Source organism: Carcharhinus amblyrhynchos, chromosome 14, assembly GCF_965287045.1.
Source record: "Carcharhinus amblyrhynchos chromosome 14, sCarAmb.v2.hapA, whole genome shotgun sequence".
In the NCBI taxonomy this organism is placed as follows: domain Eukaryota; kingdom Metazoa; phylum Chordata; class Chondrichthyes; order Carcharhiniformes; family Carcharhinidae; genus Carcharhinus; species Carcharhinus amblyrhynchos.
The window spans coordinates 32,235,830-32,262,328 of record NC_137337.1 but is presented as its reverse complement, the minus strand read 5'-3'; the positions used below and the strand labels follow the sequence as shown (position 1 = coordinate 32,262,328).

At 41.1% G+C, this 26,499-nt stretch overlaps 1 protein-coding gene across 8 annotated transcripts in view; it reads right to left on the bottom strand.

Moving 5' to 3' along the window:
• Nucleotides 1-26,499, bottom strand: part of tdrd9 (tudor domain containing 9) — a 131,659-nt gene that overhangs the window by 61,888 nt on the left and 43,272 nt on the right. For 6 of the 8 annotated variants that reach the window (XM_080202593.1, XM_080202592.1, XM_080202594.1 and 3 more), the window contains exons 4-12: nucleotides 21,883-22,104; nucleotides 19,008-19,130; nucleotides 12,818-12,898; nucleotides 11,021-11,185; nucleotides 8,427-8,530; nucleotides 8,271-8,320; nucleotides 6,475-6,529; nucleotides 3,602-3,686; nucleotides 1,707-1,764 (exon numbers count right to left, since the gene is read on the bottom strand). In XM_080202593.1, the coding sequence (XP_080058719.1) occupies nucleotides 1,707-1,764; nucleotides 3,602-3,686; nucleotides 6,475-6,529; nucleotides 8,271-8,320; nucleotides 8,427-8,530; nucleotides 11,021-11,185; nucleotides 12,818-12,898; nucleotides 19,008-19,130; nucleotides 21,883-22,104 (943 nt within the window). Of the gene's footprint in view, nucleotides 1-1,706; nucleotides 1,765-3,601; nucleotides 3,687-6,474; nucleotides 6,530-8,270; nucleotides 8,321-8,426; nucleotides 8,531-11,020; nucleotides 11,186-11,696; nucleotides 11,872-12,817; nucleotides 12,899-19,007; nucleotides 19,131-21,882; nucleotides 22,105-26,499 lie in introns of those variants that run through there. The other 2 variants (XM_080202595.1, XM_080202599.1) reach the window with 2 other exon arrangements.

Below are 26,499 nucleotides of genomic sequence, written 5' to 3'. Positions count from 1 at the left end.
ACCCCAAGGTGACAGTGGGGGACTCAATGGTAACACCATTGGAATGTCAGGGGCAGTGTTAAGAATGTCTCTTATTGGTGATGGTCATTGCCTGGCATTTGTGTAGCATGAATGTCAGTTGCCACTTATCAGCCCAAGCCTGAATACTGTCTAGACCTTGTTGCATTTGAACACGGACTGTTTCAGTATCTGAGCAGTTGCAAATAGTGCTGAACATTTCATCAGCGAACATCCCCACTTCTGATCTTAAGACCAAGGAAGGTTAGATCACCATTTCCTCATTCCCCAGAGATTGCCATTGCTCTGCCTCCAAGGGAGGAATGGTTATTTTATTTTCTATACATACAAACTCAATTAACGTTTGAATTTAATTATGCCATTTTTATAAAACTTGAGTGCGAAATTATCTATTTATTCACTTCTAGCTAAAGCTAATTGATCTGAAATAAAAATGGCTCCTCTTTCCACTGATGCTGCTCAATTTAGAGGGTCTACTTAGGTTACTGAATCTGGTGGTAGACCCAGATTCTTAATCACTATTTCCTGTTGTGAAGATGCAGAGCATCTGCTTGCCTCTCTGGAACATAACTGGAAGTACTGTAGCTTAACAAGAGCCTACGCTCTCATATTCAGCCTATAAATATCAGTTTCCAGCAGCTGATGTGCCAAGTCTTAGTTTGCGCATCAAATCTAAGACAAGTGTCTGTAAAAAGTATTTCAATGACTAAATAAGTTGCAACGTGTCTCATCATGTTGTTTTCAAAACCCAAATTCAGCACCATATATTCTGTTTATACATCATTAACATTTAAATCCACAAAGTGGTATGTGGAGGAAGACTCACCCTCCAAAATATCAACAGATCATCAGTAGATGCTGAGTCTTCCCTTGCTATAACCATTTCCCCTCTGTGCTACACATCTGACAATTTGGCTGTGCATGTCATGACCTACAGGAGCTCTGATTATAAACCTCAAAGTTCTGAATTATGAATCAAGTTACATTGGCACCTTTATTATATACCAGAAACTTAGACTTTCCAACCCATCTCAGCACAAAGACATCAAGGCAGCAGTGAACAAACTAGACATTCTTTGTAGTCTCCAGTCAGTATTTTGACATGTCCACTCAAGCTGTGCAAAGCCACATGCCTGAGCTTAAATCACCAATTACCACATCCACACCAGTTAGATTATTGCTCAAGTTTTAATGTGCAAGATCTCCAGGCCACTCCACTAACACCACAGCACAGCATCATTTGCAAAAATAAATGCAACAATTCTTTCAGTATGATTCAGGCACAAATATCCAGAGGCCATCTCTTGCATTGAACAGGACAAAGATAACATTGCCTCACTCCTCCACCACAAAACAAAATAGTTTCCATAAGGTTGTATTTCTTCCAGTCTTGGAGGATACATATCTTGAGTAAACAGACTAAATAATCCACAAATTCTGAATTCATGTGGGCTGTGTATGAAACTAGATAAAAAGAAAACTGCAGCAATTAATGCAACTGATGGTATCTATGGTATTTTAACGCTTTGGGTTTAATGTATTCCAAACATTCTTCAAGTATTCATTACAAGTGTCATAAATGTTTGCGTTAAATATTTGGAACCATTTTTTGAGTTCTCTATGCAAGTGATACAACCATGGTTATAAGCAATAAAATCTATTTTAAAAATAAAAAAATGAAGGCCTACCATATTTAACATCTGAAACAGTGACAGAGCTCTCAGCGATATTTGTGGACAAAATTATCTATTTTTAAGGGAAGACAGAAAAAAGTGAAAATGTAAAATATTAAATGAACAAATGAGAATGCCATCATTTCCAGACCAATCTTTTGGCATAAATAACCAGGGATAAAAAGCAAAAGTGCCACATCAGAATGCAATACGTACAAGAGAATAATTATCAGATTCCAAATCCACAAGCTAAGGGGCTTGATACATATTAGAAGCCACTGTCATGAAAACAACAAAAGCTTGTATTGTTACACCTTTAATAGAGCAAAATATCCCAAGATCCTTTACAGGATCAAGCAATCAATTAAAATCTACCAAGCCATGAAAGGAGATATTAAGTCAATGGACCAAAATAGCGAGCAAAGACAATATCAGTGGGTTCTTAAAAGATTGGGTTTTTTAAAATTCAATGTCAAATGTATTAGTATACAGTGAAAAGTATTGTTTCTTGCACGCTATACAAAGCGTACCGAATGTACAAAAGGAAAAGGAGAGGGCACAGAATGTGTTATAATCATAGCTACTGTGTAAAGATCGACTTAATGTGGTAGATCCATTCAAAACTCTGATGACAGCAGAGAAGAAATGGTTCTCAAGTCGGTTGGTACATTAGCTCAGACTACACTTTGTGCCTACACTTCCCAGGAAAAAGATAAGGTTAATAGATGGAAGAGGAGTAAAGAGTGGAGGAGAAGGGGAGACACACAAAGAAAATTCCAGAGCTAGAGCCCCAGCAACTGAAGGGACCACAAATGATGGTGCCATTAAAATCAGGAATGGGCATGAAACCAGAACTGAACAATCCAATATTTTGGAGGGGATCACAAATATCAAGGGGGAAAAGGACACAGGACTTGAGAACAAGGATGAGAATTTTAAAACTAAGGCGTAACTCAACTAAAATCAATGTTGGTCAGTCAGCACTGGGGTAATTGGTATAGAGGGTTTGGTGTCGGTTAGGATAAAATAAGTTATGGTTGATCTTAATTTTACAGAAGTGAAAGGTGGGAGGATGGCCAGGATCGAGTAGGATTAATTGGGTCCAGAGGTAATAAAAACAAAGTTTTCTTTTGTAGTCATTCATGGGATGTAGGCATCACTGATTAGGCCAGCGATTATTGCCCATCCCCAAATGCCCACGAGTACTGCCTTCTTGACCCTGCAGTTCACGTGCTGTTTGAACACAGTGCTGTTAGTGAGAGTTCCAGGATTTTAATCCAATGACAGCAAAGGAACAGTGATCTAGGTCCAAATCAGGATGGTGTGGAACTTGGAAATGAACCAGCGGAAGGCGGTATTCCTACGCTGCTCCTGTCCTTCTAAGTGGTGAAGGTCACGAGTTTAAAACATGAAGTAATTCTGTACTTTTGCCAAGAACTGAAGATAAATTGGTTGGCACTGGATTTCCAATCCAAACCAGTCAAAATTAGAACAAATATATCACACAACTGAACAATTTTAATCATGCATCAATCCTATAACCACCATGCCTCTGATCTTAATACAATGAACATAACTAAGCAGTTAGAACTATCAAACTGTAATGTAAATTAAAGCAGCAAAATTGGCAAACATCACAGGGACCACTTTTGAACCACTATGGTTTGACTTTAGTTAATTTAAGAACTAGAAGCTACTTTCATCCAAAATAGCTACCTTCCTGAAATTTGCATGTCAGTAACTGAATTAAAAAAAAACAATCTTGAGATGATATTACAAATTGTCCCAATGAGGAAATAATAGCCAAACCTCCAAAAGAGTCACAAAACCATATACAATTTTACTGGACAATGATTCTAATTAGGTGTTTTTTGGCAAACTATTTCAGCATGTTTCCGTGACACACTCACCTTTCTATAGCCAGGTACCGGGGTTAGGAACACATTACTCTGTTCTTCCAAGGTCACACTTGAATGTAGTGGATACACATGCAGCCTACAATCAGAACATCATATTTTATTTTGAATTCTTTACGGGTAAGAATTCACAAGCATGCACTAAGTAAGGATATCCAGTTTGTTATAGCTACATTTCTGTATTGAAGGGGAAGTTAGTAAAGTCAAAGTACTCAGCTCTAGTTTTATGACAAAATTTGTCAACAGCAGTGTCCAAACATACCTCCAGGTGAAGATGTCTGTTACGTACTTTTAAATATACTAAAGTACAGTGCAAGTGTGGTGAAATTTTCAACATTCCTAGCATGAAAAAAACTATAAACAAGGATCTACAGAAAAGGGTAGTGTGTTTATTAGTGTAGTAAAGGACTACAGCAAAGAATAAGGAATGGATTGGAGTATTAACATTGCTGTTGAGGTAGCACTGGGAAGATGTATTGAGTGGTCTCCTTCTAAGCTGAAGGTTTTATAATCAACGGTTCTATTCTCACTGTTTAGGAATTATGTTTCCAATTATTCTCTCAATTGTTAGTACATTATTCCATGGTACAGCTTTTGTTTTAGCAACCAAGTGGGACCCAGATTTTGCTACAGTAATTAGTGAAACTGTCAGTGCTATTACTCCAGAGGAACTTACAGCAACTTTAGAAGTTTGCACCTGCATAGAAAAACGCAGAAATCCAAAGTTGCTGTCAGGAATTCTGTCTTCTTAGACAGTCTGAGATCAAAAGGTAACTTGCTTCCATTCTGAATCAATGGTTGCAATGTCCAATGTGCAATCTGCAGACTCTGCCACATGCAGGGCAACAAATGCTTGAAGAGTTCATTAAATAGGTTGTTTGGAGATCTGTGTGTTCCTTCTGACACCTCAAATTCATTGAAACATAGTCCTGCAGTCTCTCAATTTGTTTGGTGCATCCCAAATGAGCAACCAATTTTGATTGGTCACAAGCTAGATCTCAAGTGCTGATGGGCACGTTTGACCTCTTCAGGGATGCTTTGAGAGCATCCCTAAAGATTCCACTGTCCTCCTGACAAGCTCCTACAGCAATCAAATTCTAATTACAGCAGTTGTTTTCAGAGTCTGATGTCAGGCACATGAATGACATGTCCCGTCCAAAGCTTGTTTTCAGCTATTAGTCCCTTGGTGATGGGCACGTTAACTTAGAAGGATGCTGCAGTCGAGCCTCCTTTCTTTCCACTGAATTTTTTTTACTGTTTTATTCCTGCACCAGTCCAAACTGCTCTTTTATATTTTAAAATGGAACATTAGTAAAAATTGTAAAATAAGAATACTGTATTTTGCTATTGGATGATATTCTGCAATGCTTTGAGGTGTCTGCTTGTTCAAGTCTCCAAAATACATACTGGAGACTTGAACAAGACAATATTGTCTAGCAAATCATGCCCTTCACCTCAGGATTGAATTCCTAGACCTTAAATACTCTTTCCTCAATTGGCTGAAGGCTGAGCTGACATACTGGAGTCAATGTATATTTTCACCAAGACTCAGGTACAAAAAAGGTCCACATTTTCCAGGGTCCCATGATCTTAAGCATTAAGAGGTGTTTCACTATAGAAGTTGATTGAAAGAGGACCTTAGTTTTCAGCGTGCTAATTGAAAGGCCCATTTTCTCATATGCTTCAGAGAAGGTGACAATGACCTGGAGCTCAGGTTCTCACCAAATGCACACACAACTGTCATATGACTGAGGTTAAAATGGTTTTAAATTGGAAGCAGAATAGGTTGATCAGTTTCCTATCTATCCTGCAGGTCATCTCAATGCCTATAGGTTAATTTGCTGCAGGTATTATTGATGTAAATGAAGAGAATTGGTGCAATGACACCAGTTTTATGCCCCAATTTTCACTCAGATAAAGTTTATGATGGTTCCAATGGTGAGAATGAGCGTTAGTATTGACGGTCCTCAAATCTGCTCTCCAATACCCAGTCAGACACAGTCTTGGTGCTATGCTAGTTGGGAGTGAAGCTGAAAAATCCATCCAACAGTTGAAAAACAAAAACCTCTACAGCAGATGGAATTTCTGCTGAAATTCTGAAACATGTTGGTGAAACATTCCTGACTTGGCTGTACAAACTCATATCCCTCATCTGGAAAGAGTGCACTGCAGGGATCTCGGGGACAACGCAATTATGACAATCGTCAAGAAGGGAGACAAGTTCAATTACGGTAACTACAGAGGAATCTCCCTGTTGTGTCACAAGTGGCTTGTAGCATTCCCTTTCAATTTCTATCAGGACACAGAAAAAGTAAAGATGGTTATTTGATATTTAAAATACTCCTTCTTTAGAAGGAAGAATCTTACAAGAAATTTCCTGATGAAAATAGTAGTACTGTAGGAAAGCAGCTTGGAAGTGGCACAAATTGCCCAGTCTACCCAAGTTCTATCACAGATACAATAGGCTTCATTCTGTATTATAAGATTCTGTGATTTTAACTGTTGCAATTTTATCAACTTGGAGCCCTCCAGGAAATGACTGCAGCAATAAGTTACAACCGTGGCCAAACTCATCATACCCCATCACTCAATTACCTACGAGAGAAAACAACTTGATATAGGTGTCCGAGATGCACTTGTCGTCAAATTCTGGAAAATTGCAGTATATTTTGAAAAACTCCACTTCACTAAGTCACAATTATATATGTCCTTTAATAGAGAAAAACCTTCCAAGCTGCCTCAAAGACATGAGGAAAACAGATGCTGAGCGAGTAAGAGGCATCAGTTGGATGACCAAAAACATTTCCAGCAGTTTTGTTCCCTGTTCCACAGATTAGAGAGATTAAACTATAATTGCAATGCTTTACCTCTTCTGAACCATAGAGGTGAGAACTTCATGCAGGTGATTTATTTCTGCTAGGCCTAAAGTAAGGACACATTAGAGGCGAATGAAAAGGTTAAGTAGCAGGGAGACAGAGAATGCAGCAACAAATTCTTAAGAAAATGTACATCTTAGTTTCAATTATGGTGCACATCTCACTTTTCCGCACAAGGAAACAAAAAAATCTGAATTTGCAGCTTTAAAAAGTTTTGTTGAATGTTGAACAACATTTGAGGTTACAGGTATCTGAAATTTGATCTAACCAGTTATGAACACAAACAAAAATAGACGGGGAATCACTGATACCAGAAGAGAAAATCCTGGAAAATCTCAGCAGGTCTAACAGCATCTGACAGGAGAGAAAACAGCTGGCATTTCAAGTCCAGCTAACCCTTTGTCAAAGATAAAAGGCATAGAAAGTAGGCAATATTATTGCTCCCACTTGCAACACCTTTTACCTTTGACAAAGGACCATCTGGACTCGAAACATCAGCACTTTTCTCTCCTTACATATGCTGCCAGACCTGCTGAGGTTTTCCAGCATTTTTTCCTCATGGCTTCAGATTCCAGCATTTTCTCTCGTAGTTTCAGATTCCAGCATCTGCAGTAATTTGCTTTTATCTAGGAAATCATTGAAATATCTGCAGTTTTCTACTGCATGCTACAGATACCCTGGTAAAGAAATCAGGAATCTACATTTAAAATAATTCTGGCTGACAACAGCCACAGGCAGAAGATGAGAACTATGCTGCATGCAGGCATTTGGGTTGATAAACAATACTGATGTGTAACTGCATCACTTCTTATAATTGTGGAAAAAACAAACCACTAGTTCAATGTGGATGTAAAGTGGCTAATTCGAAGATGAGATAATGTTCCTCCAGTCTGTGTTTGGCTTCACTGGAACATTGCAGCAGGATATGGTTGGACATGTGGTATGAGCGCAAGATGGTGAGTTGAAATGACAAAAGTCAGAAAAAGTTGGGCTAAGGCTTGCAGACAAGGCAAAATTCAGTCATATAGTCCAATTTAGCCTCCCAGTGTGGAGGAGATTGCACTGGAAGCAGCAAATACAGTAGACAAAGTTGAAGGCGCAAGTGAAACTCTGCCTCACTTGATAGTATTTGAGGCCTCATCTTCCAATTAGGTCCTTTACAATTCAAACCATGAACTCTCCCCTCCATTCTGACCCCTCTTTTTTAATCCCAATGCCCCTCCACAGGAGACATGCAGGGCTATGTGCCATATTATTCCCTTTTTCTGCAATTATCTCATTCTGCTATCTTACCTTCATGCCATTATCAGCACCTTAAATCTTTAACACTATCATTTACTCTCCCTTTCTTCTGTGCCCCAGAACTCAAATCTTTCCTAACTCCCAGCTATCCCTAACCTTGCTTTGCTCCACTTCCTCTTAAACAGTATAAAATCCATCACGTTTTTCCCTCCCTAACTCAAAAGCATCATCATGTGAACTCAAAACATTAACTGTTTCTCTCCCCACAGGTGCTGCCAGACCTGCTGAGGTTTTCCAGCATTTTCTGTTTCTATTTCAGTGCTAGAATCTGCAGTATTTTGCTTTCATTTTGGCTACTAACTAGCTTTACCAGAGAATCCCTACAGTGCAGAAGGAGGCCAGCATAGTTTAGTTGAAATTACTTAAGTGGAGGACTGAATGTTTATAACTGAAGCATGTTTGGCACCCTTAAGAGGGTATAGTAGATAACATCTGAGTCACTGATTCGCTTTTTTAAAAGTATTTGAATAATTTCTTAACATTACCTGGCAAAAATACCAACACACTGCCACGGTTCAAGTTCATCCCTGCTGATCTATTAAAACAAGACAAGTTTGATCAGCAACTAATAATGAAATGCTGATTTGATTTGTGGATAAACATGCAAAACTCATCCATTTAATTGCTTACTTGTAACTCACCCATTTTCTTTACTTTCTAGCTCATCAAAGTAGAGGATTAGAGTTTCAGCTATGTTATAAACTTCAGGCAGGATTTTTGGCTCATTAGAAAATGAAGGTGCAACCTAGGAATTATACAGAAGAAAACAAGCATTTTGTATCTTAGAATGGGATGGCTTTCAAAACAATGCAAGGCAGTTTTACAAAAAAATCTCGTGTTTCTGCAACGTCGGTATTTAATTACTGCCCATTCCTAATTTCGCTTGCAAAGGTTTTGGAATAAATGCAGTGTCTCCCAGCTTGATTCAAGTTATAACTTAACTACGTCAGGGTAGTACTGTCACATGTAATGCAGACCAAATAGAGATGGCTAGTTCACTTCCCAAAAGGATATCAGTTAAGCAGTTGGCTACTAATGATAATTTGATAGCCTTAACAGCTTTTTCTGCTGATCTGAACTGTTATTTACATATTTTCTTTAATTGGATAGAATTATCAAACTGCTATTGTGGAATCACTTTTTGAGTCATTAGTCTACACAATTCAATAACATAACCATAATATTATAGTACTATCTTAAATTAACTCAATGCTGAATCACCAATTTTTTTTCTCCTCAATGTTCTCCTGTCCTAGAGGGATCAATGCCATGCGAGAATATGGCACACACTTGTCCCTGAACCTCAACCAGCTCTGCCACATGGCTATTGTTTGTGCAAGAGAATGAAGAGAGATTGATAAAAGAAAGCATCAGAACCACAGAGTGCTCCTTTCCTCGTTTGAAGGCCTACACATGAAACATGCTGTAAGGGCTCAATGGATTGCAATCAGGAGCAGGAAGTCTGGCTCATTTCCTTTCCTATCCCAAGGCCACTGAAGTTGAAGTTGTAGATCTTCAACTGCCACCACAGCCAAAATTCCAAATGGCAATCATAATTATGATTTTAAACAGATTATAATAGTTCCTAGTACAGTTGATATTTCTCTTTATTACTGTCCAATTTTGGTCATGGATTTCCAGTGAGTGTTGATTAAAAACTAGAAGAAAAAAATGTTACATCTGGCTGAATTATACTTCGTCCCATTGCGCTTATTCTAAAGCCTTCATGCTTTCTCCAATTCCTCAATACTGTCTCATTGTTTTCATGACCCATTTTTCCTACTCTAAAACTTCTGAAATCCTTTTCCTCTGTTGACATTTATGAGTTGTGATTGATAGAGCTATCTACCCTCGCTCCATATTATGGATCTTTGCTCTCAATCTCTTCTCATATGATAAAAATCAATATTCTTTGTCCTCCACAATGGAAGAGGTGATAATCACAGATTGAATGATATTTTGTCGAATACTTCAGTTCTGCTTTAATTCCCAATCTAATCTTTGTCTTTAGCCTCAAACAAGCTTTCTCCTGGCGTAAACTCCAATTGAAATAATCAATTTCAGTAACTTTAGACTGAATTTTCTTGTACTAGAGGATACTGGAAATAGACAATGGTCCATCAGCCTCGGAGAAAATGAGAAAGAAGGATGGTTGATTGCCATTTTGACGTATTTTGCCAGAATATCATTTTCTACATTTGCAATTCTCCCCTTCCCCACTCCTTGTGGCATTTTACTTTTCATTCTTTTATAGATGCATCATTACCTAAGGCCATCTTTATTTATTGTCCACGATTTGTTACTGCTTGCCAGCTTTTAGTAATCAATTACCCTCCATGACAGAAGCAAGCATTCCGAATATTCTGATTAGACTTCCTCACCTTCTCGCTTTGTTCATCCCTATTTAAGAGGTCCTCTGAAGTTTCTAATTCTGACCAAAAACAACCCTTGCCACTTATATTTCAAAAATGTCAGTCTCTTTTACAAAAAGCAGTTTCTCATTATTCTATACAGGGCCTTGGTAAGGCCACATCTGGAACAGTGTGAAGTTATGGTTTCCATGTTTGAAAAAATATGGAATTGCAACCAAAGCAGTTCAAAGAAGATTCCCATGATTCAGTCTCGGAATCAGGGGGTTTATCTTATGAAGACAAGCTGAACAAATTGGGCCAACACTCACTTGAGTTTAGAAGAAAGCGAGGTAATCTTGTTGAAACATCTAAAATGTTGAGGAGACTTGACAGGGTCGATACTGGGACAATTTGCATTTATGGAAGAGTCTCTCATTTTAGGAGGACGACGACTATTGTGTTGAATTCTCCTCCCCAGAAAGCAATGGAGGTTGGGTTATTCAATTTATTCAAGGCAGAGTTGGACAGGTTTTTGAGACACAAGAGAGTCAAGAATTATAGAGAGTGAACTGCAAAGTAGAATGACACCACAGCCAGATCAGTCATGATCTACTGAATGGCAGAACAAGCTCGAAGAATTGAATGGCCTGCTCCTGCTTCTATGTTCCTAAAAGGCCTTCAACTCAAATTATTAGAATGGGAGCTATACTGGAGAAGAAGCACACAAGTACTTCCAAACATGAAAGTTGTATGTGTAAATTAAGATATGCAGTTCTGTATCATTTGTCTTATAAAACGCAAGGAAGAAAAAAATACTTTATCTAAATAAAAGGTGCTTCTTTTTACTAAAAGGAGCAAGGTTTTTTTTTTAAGGATCAGCTCACCTGGAAGTGGATTAACTCTTTGAGATCATCGAGATAATATTCATCAACACTGTATGGGATTCCCTCTACCTCAAATACATATGCAGGAGTCAGACTCTTTCGGAATGGCACAGCAAAGTAGTCTGCAAACTCCATGCAATTAATTGTAGCAGACATTAGGATCACCTGTGATAAATAAAGAATTAATCATTTCCAAGAAAGGAAAAGCCTCCATGACTAACTTATCAAAATTAAAATCAAAATATTTTGGATGACCACAACTACATAAGCACTCAAAATGTCATCCAATTAATGCCTCAAAGCAAATACATGAACATCTTAGGCTTATCTATTGTTCTAATGCAGGTCAATGCAGCTAGTCAGTGTTCATATTTGTGAATGTATTGATTTCCAGTAAATTTTGTGCTTTTCCAAACAGAAATGTACTTGACAGCAATTATTGTGGTTACCTTGAAAGATCTGAATCCTTCTTAAATTCACATCATTTCTGCCTCATGTTAGATCATTTGTTCTCTACCCCAATCATTCACACCAACTCCCCCACTGACTACCCCTTTGACTCTGACTATCACCCTTTACTCTCTCTACACCTTCCCTCATGTCAGACTCTCCCTCTGGCCTGATCTGACAATCCCTAACCTGACTAACCCTTGCAATCCTACTACTCCCAACTCACCTAATCACCACCTGGCATCCGTCTCACCTGCCAACCCATTCAAAGGAAGATGATTATGGTAACTGGACATCAATCATCTCAGCAGGAGTTCCTCAGAGTAGTGTCCTAGGCCCAAACATCTTCAGCTGTTTCAACAAGGACTTTCAGAGAGAGATTTCAAGTTTCAGAGCAGCTTGAAGACCTCTGACTTTAAACAAACTCTCATCAGGACTGAAAGCTGTTTTGCTCTGTTACATACCTAGCTCCATGCATTAACCACATCATCATATGACCCTGTAAATCAACCTAACAAAAAGCCCCAAGGGAAAACTTCATCTATAAACAAAAATCCATTAGCTCTCTCCTAATTGAACATGACAGCTAAAATAATTATCCTACTCTCCCAGCATCTGAACTGCATTGCCTCCAAATAAATCTACTGCCTGCAGGACAAACTTCTAAAAACAGTCCCCTTAACCACAAAAGATTCAATAGCACACTATTGCATGCCCAACTCGCCTATCCCCTCAACTATGCTGTGACACTCCCCCATCACATTTCTCCCCTTTATAACCCCAGAATACCCCTCCAGACTGACCCAATTACTCCCAATTCCCCTGGCTACCCACTCAACCCTGCTCAACTAAGCTGCTTTATTACAGTTTTGTTTCTGTTAGTATTTGGAGTCAAATATTTTTCAAATGTTAAGGGGTCACATTAGAAAATAGCTTGCGGAGCCCTGACCTAGATTATACACACCATCTTTTGTAATGGGGCTTGACATCAGGCCAAAGTGCTACTAGCACTGAGTGAAGTCTGACATTAAAGCACGCTTAGGAGTTGCCAAATGTCACATATCAAACAGATCAACAAATTCCACCATCTGACAAAGGCAACAATAATTAGCAAATATAAATTTGAAAAAGAGAAGGGAGGTAAACAAGTCCTTAACATACATGGCCCTTTTAGATCCTCAAATATATTGCTCTGTTCCCATTCACACACATAATAGATGTTTCACAATGTTAAATAAAATATGCTGTATTTCTGCACCAGATGCTGCACAAATTTTCAGTGCCAAAGACTCTTTGCAAGTGTTATTCATTTAAAGAATCTGTTTAAACCTTTCATCAAATACTGACCTTAACAAACCGTGAATTAGTACGTAGAAGTTTACGGACCACCAACAACAAAAAATCCATTTCTTCAGTACGCTCATGGACCTGAACATTATGACAACAATTAGCCACAGATGCATCAACTTTGTTTAATCCTTGGCAGCATCCCAAAGCAGGTCACGTATCCTTTATTCAAAACCCTCAGGACTGATTTGCTGTTGGGATTTCAGATCATTTTGGTTTTCAGATACTGCATTTAGGCCAAGACCTATGCATTATAATGGCTGGTACCTTTAAATAGCAGTGGCTGGGGTTGGGTTTGCCCTACTGCTCAACAACTGTTCAGCTACAAGAGCATTAAATAGCATATTGGCTATAGCGTGAACTCCAAAATGGCAATGCTAGCAGCTTCAGTGTTGCATGCTGACAGACGATACAAACTGTACCTTGAATATTTCTGGTGGATAATTGACTGCCGGCGTGTTAATTTCTCTACCAAGAGGCACATTTTGTATCAGAAGCACGTGTGCACATTGCGGATGAGACTGCTGATCCCCAACAGCATTGTTTGCGCCACTGAGCCCAATATCATATTAATTGGCTTCATAGCTTATTGTTAACTACCATCACATCGAAAACCAGTTGCAAATTTTTATGCTTCAATTGAAAAGCCGATTTTTTGAAGTAACAAAATATTGGGAACATGTTTTGTATATTCAAATGAATCCTAATCATCTGCAAAGCTGAAAAAAATATATAGTGGTCAAGGAGTACATATAATGTATGTTCACTAGATTAAAGGGACTATGCCAGTAAAGTGTAAAAGTGTCCTTTCCCAACTCTGAGTAAACCCACAAAATGCAGAGCAAGACCTACAAATCAGAGTGGTCCCAGGCTCATCCTCCACATACAGTTCATCCAGGACTTTTCTTTAAAACTCATTCATGGAATGTGAGCAGTGCTGATAAGGCCAATATTTGATGCCCCTTTCTAATTGCCCTGAGAACGCAGCACCGAACCACCTTTTGAATTGCTGCTGTACATGCACAAAAAGTGCCACCCGGGAGGATGTTTCACAAGCATGATATAGCAAAGCTGAAAGAACAGTGAAATGATTCCAAGTCAGTGTGACTCAAAGGACAACTTCCAGGTAGTGGTGTTGGAACGCATCTGCTGCCCTCATCCTTCCAGGTGGTGAAAGTTGTGGGTTTGGAAGGTGACTTGCAATGCACCTTCAACATGGTACTCACTGTAGACTTAACATGCAACAAAAGTCAGAAGAAATCATGCAGGAGAATGTCAGTGGTGGCAGGAGTAAATGCTTAAGGTGGTGGATGGAATGCCAATCAAACCAGTTGCTTTGACTTATATGCCATCAGCCTTCTTGGGTGTTGCAGTTCCACCTATCTAGACAAGTAGAATTTCTGCACACAAGTGCCAGGCAATGACAATCTTCAAGAAGAAGAATTCCATCACAATCCTCACTTGTGGACTGGAGGTGACGGGTAGGCTTTGAGGAATTAGGAGGTTAGTTACTTGCTATAGAGTTTCCCTGCCAGCTTTACTCAATTTCTTTGCCTGCAGATCGTTCCAAGGATCCATAAGAGACCTGTACACTATTTCATACTTTGTAACTTTCTCAAGGGCAACAAATATGGTCTAGTCAGCAATGCCCACATCCCTTAAATGAACTTTTTAAAAAATGAATCAAGGAGGTCACAGATGCCCTCTACATCAAGGCTCATTAATGTGTGATGTTTACACTGGATGAGCATCAGGTTCCACAGAACAATATCATCAGCGAAGCACGACAAGGAAGAGGTGCCCATGCCACTTTTGGCACCAGATTCCAGGATTATAATGAAGTTAACGTGAGTTGGCCATATTTCTCCTACTTCTTAATGCTACTCCGTTACGTTGAAGGGGATGCCCAGTCACATCAAGAGTGAGTTCAGCATTCAGATTTGCACCTTCATGCCTTGTGATTCACCAGGCCATGATCTCCAAGGTCAGCAGTATACCTTGTACACACTTGATCAGGGAGGTTAAAGTTAACACATCAGAGGGAACACTACATCAACTAACGACTGCCACATTAATGAGAAACTACAGCAGCCTTGAGGTGAGGACATGGATAGGGATGTTACCCTTCTGCCCAGTTACGTAAGAACATAAGAAACAGGAGCAGGAGTAGGCCATCTAGCTCCTCGAGCCTGCCCCGCCATTCAATAAGATCATGGCTGATCTGAAGTGGCTCAGTTCCGCTTTCCCGCTTTCTCCCCATAACCCTTAATTCCCTTGCCTACCAAAAACCTATCTACCCGCGTCTTAAATATATTCAGCAAGGTAGCCTCCACCACTTCAACGGGGAGAGAATTCCAGAGATTCACCACCCTTTGAGTGAAGAAATTCCTCAACTCCGTTCTAAACTGTCCCCCCCCTTATCTTCAGGCTGTGCCCTCTAGTCCTGCTGTCCTTTGAGCGGGAAGAACCTCTCCACCTCTGCCCTATCCAACCCCTTCATCATCTTATACGTCTCAGTAAGATCCCCTCTCATCCTTCGAAACTCCAACGAGTACAAGCCCAGTCTATTCAGCCTCTCTTCATAATTCAACCCCCTCAACTCCGGTATCAGCCTAGTGAACCTCCTCTGCACTCCAATGCCAAAATATCCTTGCGCAAGTGTGGCGACCAAAACTGCACACAGTACTCCAGCTGCAGCTTCCTAGTGCCCTGTACAGTTGCAGCAAGACCTCCCTACTTTTATATTCAATCCCCCTCGCTATGAAGGCCAGCATCCCATTTGCCTTCCTGATCACCTGCTGCACCTGTAGGCTGGGTTTTTGCAACTCATGCACAAGGACCCCCAGGTCCCTCTGCACCGTAGCATGCTGCAGCTTTTCGCCCTTTAAATAGTAATCCCTCCTATTATTCCTGCCAAAGTGGATAACCTCACACTTGCCAACATTGTATTCCATCTGCCAGGTCCTCGCCCACTCGCTCAGCCTATCTAGATCCTTCTGCAGACTTTCTACACCCTCCGCACAATTTGCTTTTCCACTCATCTTTGTGTCATCAGCAAATTTTGACACCCTACACTCAGCTCCCTCCTCCAGATCTTCTATATAAATGGTAAATAGCTGAGGCCCCAGCACCAATCCCTGGGGCACTCCACTAGTCACCAACTGCCAATCCGAATAGCACCCATTGACACCTACTCTCTGCCTCCTATTAGACATCCAATCCTCTATCCATGCTAACACCTTACCCCCAACCTTCTGTAACAACCTTTTGTGCAGCACCTTATCAAATACCTTCTGAAAAATCGAGAAACACCACATCCACTGGTTCTCCTCTATCCACCGCACTAGTCACATCCTCAGAATTCCAATAAATTCATCAGACACAACTTCCCCTTAACGAATCCGTGCTGTGTCTGCTCAAACAATTCTTCTCAAGATGCCTCACTATTTCTTCTTTGATGACGGATTCAAGCATTTTTCCTACAACAGACGTTAAACTAACCGGCCTATAATTCCCTGCCTTTTGCCTGCTACCCTTTTTAAACAGCAGCGTAACATTAGCCGTTTTCCAATCTTCCGGCACTTCCCCGGAATCCAGCGAGGTTTGGAAAATAATCACTAAGGCATCCACTATCACCTCTGCCATTTCCTTCAGAACCCTGGGATGCATTCCATCCGGTCCTGGGGACTTGTCCACCATCAGTCCCGCTAGTCTATTGAGCACTACCTCTCTAGTGAGTGAGATCGCATTCAGGCCCTCAACTCCTACCATCCTTCTATCATGAATACCCAGCAAACTATTCACGTCCTCCTCCTCCGTTTTGTCTTATGGCAATACCACGGAGAAGACAACTGCCACTAATCCTTCAAGGCTGCTGAACTGCCCTCATACAGTGTTGTGTTGTGAGCAAAACGGGTAGCCAGTGCATTTAGCACATGCTTTCAATAAAGATTTTCACACATCTCTTGGATGTCACACAAGGGTACAGAAAGTATCTTCAGTGAGGGTGACATCACACGATTGTGAATCGCACAAAGGGAGGCTTTTTTCTCATGGGAGGATGGCTTGCCCTCGCACTAAGAGGATACAAACGCAAATAATCATAATGACTTCACATGAACATCAAATGCAACAATTATCGTACAATATTTATGTAGTTGCACACCAGTACCTCAAAAGGTGATTTCAAAATTTGATAGTCCTAACCCAACCACTATGCCTGTGTGCAGCTCCAACATCCGCAGCAGAGTTGGAGTAGCCTGCTGAGTGCTATTTCCTGATGTCTCAGATGACCTTGGTGAATATTCTCTGGTGATTAGAGGCCTGGGGGGCCCAAGCCTCTTCCTCAAAGGCAGGTGCACCCTCCATAGCTTGAGCAGCTGCAGTGGATGGGGTCCCAGAGAGGATTCTGAACAGCTTGACACTTTGGAATGTCCTGAGTGAAAGCTCCCAGCATGTTTAGCTTGGCTCCAGATCGCATAACAAACTTGATCCGAAGTGGACAAAGAGCTAAATATCAGAGATGCTACGCAAGTGGCTGTCCTTGACATCAGTCAGCATTAGATCTGGTGCGCCACAAAGAAACTTTATTAAAACTGAAGTCAACAGAAATAAAAGAGAAACTTTCCACACGAAGTGGTATCTGGCTCAAAGGATGATGACTGGTTGTTAGAAGCCAATCATATCTGCCCCAACACAATACTGCAGAAGATCCTCATGTTAGTGTCTAGGCCCAAACACCTTCAGCTGCTTCATCAACGAAATTAGTTCCATCATAAGGTCAGAAATATGAACGTTTGATGATTGCAGAGTATTCAGTTCCATTTTCAATTCCTCGAATAATGAAGCAGGCTGAGTCTCTATGCCACAAAATCTGGACAACATTCTGGCTTGAGTTAGTATTTGCACTGTACAAGTGTCAGTTAGTAACCACCCAACAAGAGAAGACTTAACCACCTCCCTCTGACATTCAATGACATTATCACGACTGAATGCCCCATCATCAGTAACATGGCAATGTCACTGGATTAGTAATCCAGAGACCCAGATTAATGCTTTGGGGACCAAAACAGAAAATGCTTGAAAACTTCAGCAAGTCTGACATCATCTATGGAGAGGATAAAGCCAATGTTTCAAGTCAGGATGACTCTTTGTCACAGCTTTATCTTAACGCTTTGGGGATACAGATTCAAGTCTCACCACTGCCGTTGCTGGAATTTATTCAATCAAAAAATCTGGAATTGAAAAATAATTTCAGTAACAATTTTCATGAAATTACTGATTGTCTTAAAACTCATCTCTCATCTTGTTTAATAATGTCACTTGGGGAAGTAAGTCTATCATCCTTACCTGATGTGGCCTACACCTGAGTCCAGACTCACAACAATGTGGTCAACTCTTAACTGCTATCTGTAGAGGTTGAGCAAACCACTCATTTATATCAAACCAAAAGATAGACTGTAGCAGTTCAAGGCAGTGACTCACCACATCCTTCTCAATGGCAGTGGACTTGCCAGTGACACTCACAATCCATGAAGAATTTTTTTTTTAAATTATCAGGAATCACCCAGGCCAAAAACCTAACTGGTCTAGTTATTTAAATGTTGTTATTACAAGAGTTCAGAGGTTCAGAATTTTGTGGCATATTTTTCACCTCTCAACTCCCCAAAGCCTAACCACCAGGCACATGACCCAAGTGAAGATTCTGACGCCTGGTTGTGTGCAGCTCCAAAAACATTCAGGAAGTGCGTCATCAGAACACAGCAGCTTGCTTGATTGGTTCCCATCCATCCTGTGCAATCACTTCTATCCACATGAAGCAGAAGTGTGTACCAACCACAAGAGGCACTGCAGCAACTTGCCAAGACTATCACGTGGAAGGACAAAGGCAGCTAGCGCATGAGAATACTCCCATCTGTTAGTTCCTCTCTACCTACAACCCATTATGACTCACAAATGTATCACTGTTCCTTCACTGTCACTGGGCAGAAATCCTGTAACCTCCTCCCTCACAGCATTGATGTGTATATAATCATCAGACTTCAGTGGTTCAAGAAAGCCAGTCTCACCACCAAATTCTCAAGGGCAATTAGAAATAAGCAGTAAATGCTGGTCTTTAATGATACTCACATCCTATGAATTAATTTTAAAAGAATCATACTTCAAAATTTAATGATGAGAAATATCCTACTTCATCAATAAAGATGTGTGTAAATTCAGTCAGACATTTTGCATTAACAATTTTTTGAAGTAGAACGCCTGTTGTCATGTAAGTTAGTTGCGTGTCTGTACCAACTTCTTTTTCTAATCCAACCTATTTGAAGAACAAAAAAATCAAATTAATGAAGGTAATAATAGACATTAAGATATGGAAGTAAAATGAGTTACATTAACTGATTTCCATCATTTTAGACTAACCCAATGTATGTTGACATCCAAATTTTATTTAAAATAACAATGCATTTCACCCAGTTAACCACGCACTTCCAAGTTCACCGAAATCTCATTCTTAATAGTGGACTCTCAAATCCTACCAATGACCAAGGTCAGACTAACCGGCCTATAATTTCCTGTCTTTTGTCTCCCTTGCTTTTTCAACAGGGATGTTACATCAGTGATTTTCCAGCCCTCTGGGATCCTCCCCAACTCCAGTGATTCCTGAAAGATCACACTAATACCTCCACAAGCTCTTCAGCTATCTCCTTCAGAAGTCTGGGGTACAGTCCATCTGGTCCAGGTGACATCCACCTCAGACATTTCAGCTTCCCTAGCACCTTCTTAATAACAGCCACCATACACACCCCTGTCCCCTGACTTTCTCGAATATTTAGCATTTTACTGATGTCTTCCACCATGAAGACTGACACAAAGTACCAATTCCTCTGCCATTTCTTTGTTGCTCATTACAGTATCTCCAGCATTATTTTCCAGTGGCTTAATATTCATTCACTCTTGCCTCTTTCTTACCCTTTATGCATTTAAGGGTGGCACAGTAGTTAGCACTGCTGCTTCACAGCTCCAAGGACCTGGATTCAAATCCTGGCTTGGGTCATTGTTTGCACATCTCCCTGTGTCTGTGCAGGTTTCCTCCCACAGTCCAAAAGATGCGCAGGCTAAGTTGATCGGCCATGTTAAATTGCCCCTTCCTGTCCCGGGATGCATAGGTTAAAGGGACTAACAGGTAAATACGTAGGGATATGGGGATGGGGCCTGGTTGGGAGTGTGATGCAGACTTGATGAGCTGAATGGCCTCTTTCTGCAATGTAGGGTTTCTATGATTCTAAGATAAAAAGACTGTTGCAATCTTATTTTATATTACTGGCTAGCTTATTCTGATATTTGATCTTCTTCCTCCCTTACTGCTTTTTTGGTTGTCCTCTGTTGGTTTTTAAAGACTTCGCAATCCTCCAGCTTTTTTAAATCCTTGACACATTATATGTTTTTTCTTCTGCTTTTATGTTATCCCTGACTTTTCTTGCCAGCCATGGTTGCCTCATCCTTCTCTTAGTATGCATTTTGGTATGACAAACCAGGGCAGAACTTACAGCTAACGGTAGGCCCTGGGGAGTGCTGTCAAACAGAGAGACCTAGGGGCGCAGGTACATAGTTTCTTGAAAGTGGCAACACAGGTAGAGTGGTGAAAGCGGTGTTTGCCTTCATCGGTCAGAGCGTTAAGTACAGGAGTTGGCATGTTAACACCGTTGATACAGTCACATTTGGAGTACTACATACAACTCTGGTTGCCCTGTCATAGGAAGGATGTTTTTAAACTGGAAAGTATGCAAAAAAGATTTGCAAGCATGTCACCAGACAGGAAGGTTTGGATTATAAGGAGAGGCTGGGTAGCCTGGGACATTATTCCCTACAGCATAGGAGGATTAGGGTTGACCGTATAGATTTTTATAAAGTCATGAGGGACATAAGGTAAATAGTCATGGTCTTTTCCCCAGGGTAGGGGAGTCCAAAACTAGAGGGACAAAAGGTTAAGGTTTAGGGGAAAAAGATTTAAAAGGGATTGAGGGGCAACATTTTCAGAGGGTGGTGCGTATATCGAATGCTAGCAGAGGAGGTTGTAGAGGCGGGTACAATTGTATCATTTAAAAGACATTTGGACAGATACATGGATTGGAATGGTTGAGAGAGAGAGATGAGTCAAATTGGGCTAGTTCAATTTAGGAAATACGGTCAGCATGGACCAGTTGGGCCAAAAAGGACTATTTCCAAGCTGTATATCTCAATAACTATATATTTTGCAGAGTTCCGGTTGTCCCACTACTAGAAGGATGTGGAAACTTGAGTGCAAAGGAGGTTCACGAGGATATTGCATGGTCTCAAGGAATAGGCTATGAGGAAAGGTTCAATAAACTAGGATTGTTTTCATTGGAAAGACAGAGAGGAGAACTGACAGAAGTCTCCAAATTTTCAAGGGATAGACAGGCTGTATAGCCAGAGGCTTCTTCCCAGGATGAAAGTGTCAATTACAAGGGGGCACAGGTTCAAGGCAAGAGGGGGAAGTCTAAGGGAGATATGTGGGGGGGAAGTTTATCACGCAGAGTATGTGGGTGCCTGGAATGCGCTGCCAAAGGTGGTGGTGGAAGCAGGTGCAATAGCAACATTTAACAGGCATCTAAATGGGTACATGAATAAGAAGGGACGAGAGGGATATGGACTAAGGAAGGGCAGAAAGGTATTTTTTAGTTTAGAGCATTATGATCGGCATGGGTTTCGAGGGCCATGGGGCCTGCTCCTGTGCTGCACTTTGTATGACTTGTATGGCTCCAAATCTAACTAATAAGCCAGACTTTTAGAATAAATTCTCCCTCAAAAATTATCAAAGGCATCAGGTAAATTTCTACATTCTTGAAATTACATTTTTTCAAAACAATGAAAAAGATTAATTCAACCACTTTCAGCAGCATAGACAATACATTAAGTAATTTCAAAGACGTATACAAGGGCAACCAACGATGATCAGTAACATAAGACTTTCAAAAGATAATTTACTGAGCAACATAAAGAATACTAACGGTACAAGTTAATCTTCATGAACGCGAGAATCAACATACCTGGTACCCAACCAAGCCTCCTGTAGACAAACAACGTTCTTTGCAGATCCAGCGTGCAATACTGATTGCTCCAATTTTCCGTGGCTGTGTTACAACAATATTGCAGAATGCAGGTTTCTTTAAGTAGTAGTCAAGGATATATTGAGGTAGCTGTGTACTCTTACCACTGCCTGTGGCACCTCGGACGATAACTACCGAATTATTTTCAATGAGATCAACAAGCTGTAATTACAAAATAGAAGTTCATTAAAATCAAACAAATCAAAAAAGTGTCACAGGCAAAAGCAGATAAGGTAAGTGAAAGTTACTGAGCTAGAAATCCAAAAGGACTGGATCAATCCAGAGTGTCCAAGTCCAGGTACCGCTATAACAGTTCAAGAAATAGAAGGTAAAGCTGGAATTCAAAAGTCATCAATAAAGCAGACAGGAAAAGTATCATTTCTACTTTGGACTTGCACAATGGCATAGGAACTGAACATCCAAGTTAATTAATTGTAACTGAAATATGGTCAAATGCAACTTCAGAACTTCTATTCTGTACACCTAGTTTTCTAAATGAAACATTATGTTGAGCAAATAACTTCACAAACTTGATTTAAAGTTTGAAAAGATAGTTACTGGACAGTTGGATTTTATTTTACAAAAAGATCATAAGTTCACCATCTTGGCTACAATCACAGTTGGAAACCACCTTTCCACTTACAAGTACCACCTCGCCCTTCTGGAATAACCTCTTCTTGGTGTGCTCAGTCGATGGGCCATTTGCACCTCCCAAGGCCCCTCTGCCACTCTTTGTCTCATCTAGCCTCAGGTCAAACATTGGAAAACAGTTGGGTACAAACATCAACACTGCCAGGTAGCATTTGGTTGTCGCATGGGGAATGTTCCTATATACATTTAAGAACTTGTTTAATCTACACATTAGTGACCCTTTCTCCCCATGAAGCCTCCAGGGACTGTTAAAAAGACTATACAAAATGCTCTATCAATCCATTGGTCTCTGGGTGGTAGGGCACAGACTGCATATGATGAATACAACACAGTTCCGTACTCTACAACGTCCCACAATAAGAACTGCAGTCAGTTGTCACTCAACTGGTCTAGACATGCAAATCTAATAAACATGCCATCGAGCTTAGAGGGTCATTTCTGTGCTCATCTACTTCATACATATCACATCTGGTTATTTCCAGTGTGCAGTGACAGCCACTAGTAGCCACATTCCACTGGCCCTGCAAAATTTGTGTGGACACGTTCCCACGGCTCCTTTAGCCATTCCCACACGTGCAATGGCGACGTGGATGGGGCCTTACAAATTTTGGAACACAATATGAAAGGGCCTGTTTTCTCCTGTATGCTCACATCCACTTTTAACCACCATGTATAATAGCGGGCCACCTCTTCATTTGTACCACCCCTGGGTGCCCTTGGTGCTATTGCTCTAGCACCTTTCTCCTCAAGGAAGGGGGAAATGACGATCTGTATGCCCCACAACAAACAATCATCCTGCACCAACAATTCCCATCCATGGCTTCGATATTCGTTCAGTTCCTGATTCTTCCATTGATTTGTTCTTCCCTTATAGATGAGGTCTACCGACCAAGTATAGATTCCTTCCGTGTGGCGTTTTTCACCGGAACAGCTGTAGTTGGTACCTTATTTTCTGAAATGTGCATGATTTGGATTATCTTTTTCAGAGCCTCTTTATTACAAGGTAACGGCTGCCTGGATAAAGCATCTACATTTGCATGTTGGTGTGATTGATGGTAGCAAATCTCGTACAGGTGGTCAGATAATATCAACGCCCACCGCATTGTGATCAATGCTGCGGTCATAGATGGAATCCCCGAGTAAAGTTCCAAAATCGCAGTCAGTGGTCTATCAGTAAAACAAACTGCCTGCCACACAAATTGTGGTGAAATTTGGTTACACCAAAAATAATGCCCCCTTCTCTATGTGCATTTACTTTTCTTATGTTTTAGAAAGTGACCTCGATGCAAATGCAACAGGCCTTTCTTCCCCATTTGCTATCCCATGGGATAGCATCGTTCCCACACCATACAGCAAGATGTCACAGGCCAGTTGAAGTTGCATTAAAGTGAACTAAGGCCCCATAATCCTTCAATGCCTTCTTTGCCACCTTCTCACACTCAGTCCCTTCATGAACAATTGATGCATTGGTTTCAGTACTGTCACCAAGTCAGGCACAAATTGCCATAATCAGTGGAGTCCCAGGAAGGACCTCAACTGGGACACACTTTCAAGTCTCAGCGCCTTCACTATGGCCCCAAGATTCTTCGATGCTTTATGTAGCCCTCCCCCTCAATAACATCTCCTAAATATTCCAGAGTCCCTGAAAAACTCACACTTCACTTTCCTTACCTGCAGCCCACGTTCCTGCAGTCTTTTCAATGACTCAAGTTTCACAAGTGTTCCTCCTCTGTGGGACCCATTATCAGGATGTCATCCAAGCAACATTGGACTCACAGGAAGCCACTCAACATCCAGTCCATTGGTCTTTGAAATAAGGCCAATGACCCCAAAAGGAAGTTATTTTTGGGTAGTAACAGTCAATAGTGACTATGTCATTTGCCATCCCCATCTGTAGATAGGATTGGGAGAAATCCATTTTGTTAAATTTCTGAACTTCAGCAAGACCACTAGACGGGTCTTCGACAACGGGTAATGGATACATAGCCCAGGATTTACTGTTGACTTTAAAATCCTAATTTGGTCTTACTGAACATTCAGCCTTTAATATGGGAGCAGTGGCCATGGCCATTGAATCCAAACCTCTTGAATTCAGCCTCAGGCTGGATCTAAATCACATACTGCACTGGACATGCCCTCACGCTCTATGGACGTGCATTTGGCTTCAGCCATAGGCTCACTTTCAATCTTTTCATCTCAAGAATTGCACTGAACACATTCTTACATCTCTCCAAAATATCGTTCAGGCTCGAATGAAACTCCATTTATTTGTTCACTACTTCCCAGTTCAATTGTTTGAGCCAAAGTCATCCAAACAATACTGGGTTGTCACCTTTTACAGAATACAAAGGTAACTGCATTCACTGGTTCCTCAGCTGTACTATGGCCAAGACATAGCCCTTAAGAGGGACCAGCTGTTTTGTATATTTCCTCACGGTGATGCTCGCCGGCTTCAGGGGTGGGTAACTCAGTTTTTCTTTACATACTGATTCTGGGATCAATGAACTGTCACCCCCATCTTCACTAGTTTCCCTTCCACTTTGGACATCGCCCTGAACTCGTCTGCTTCACTTTGCACAGAGGAAATGTTTAGTTTAAACTACGTCTTCTAGTCTGCGCTGTTGTACCATACACCTTAGACTCCTTGCCCTTATTTACACTGGCCATTTGACATTTCTTCCTTGGTTTCGAACCCGATTGCTTTAACTTTGCCATTCCCTGGGCACCAGGACTCCGCAGTTTTGGGCAATTTGGCCCATTTTCAGACAGTTCCAGCATAAGTTCCCCTTGTCCAGCAATGCACAAGCCTGCAGTGTGTTCTGAAAACAAGTCCCAAGTTCGCAGTACTCTGCAAGGCTGAGGGTAGTCATGTATTTGATGATGTCTCACCCTCCAACCGGCCTCGCTTGTATCAGTGGAAAATGCTCCTCGATCAGTAGTTTTGGCGTGAAGTGCTCCTCCAATACAGCACAACTCAGGAAAAGGCTTCTCAGCCGGTTTCTCTGGCTACAGTAAACTCCTCAGAGCACCAAATGCCTTGCTTCCAACCATCCTAAGACCGGCACAATGAGCTTGCCTACCGTAAGAACATAAGAAATAGGAGCAGGAGTAGGCCATCTAGCCCTTCGAGCCTGCCCCGCCCTTCAATAAGATCATGGTTGATCTGAAGTGGCTCAGTTCCACTTTCCCGCTTTCTCCCCATAACCCTTAATTCCCTTGCCTACCAAAAACCTATCTACCCGTGTCTTAAATATATTTAGCGAGGTAGCCTCCACCACTTCAACTGGCAGAGAATTCCAGAGATTCACCACCCTGAGTGAAGAAATTCCTCCTCAACTCTGTTCTGAACTGCCACCCCCCCCTTATCTTGAGGCTGTGCCCTCTAGTCCTGCTATCCTTTCTGAGCGGGAAGAATCTCTCTACCTCTACCCTATCCATCCCCTTCATTATCTTATACGTATCTATAAGATTCCCCCCTCATCCTTCTAAACTCCAACGAGTGCAGACCCAGTCTATTCAGCCTCTCTTCATAGTTCAACCCCCTCATCTCTGGTATCAGCCTAGTGAACCTCCTCTGCACTCCCTCCAAGGCCAAAATATCCTTGCGCAAGTGCAGCGACCAAAACTGCACACAGTACTCCAGCTGCGGCCTTACCAGTGTCTTGTACAGTTGCAGCAAGACCTCCCTGCTTTTATATTCTATCCCCCTCGCTATAAAGGCCAGCATCCCATTTGCCTTTCTGATCACCTGCTGCACCTGCAAACTGGGTTTTTACGACTCATGCACAAGGACCCCCAGGTCCCTCTGCACCGTAGCATGCTGCAGCTTTTCGCCCTTTAAATAGTAATCCCTCCTACTATTATTCCTGCCAAAGTGGATAACCTAACACTTGCTAACGTTGTACT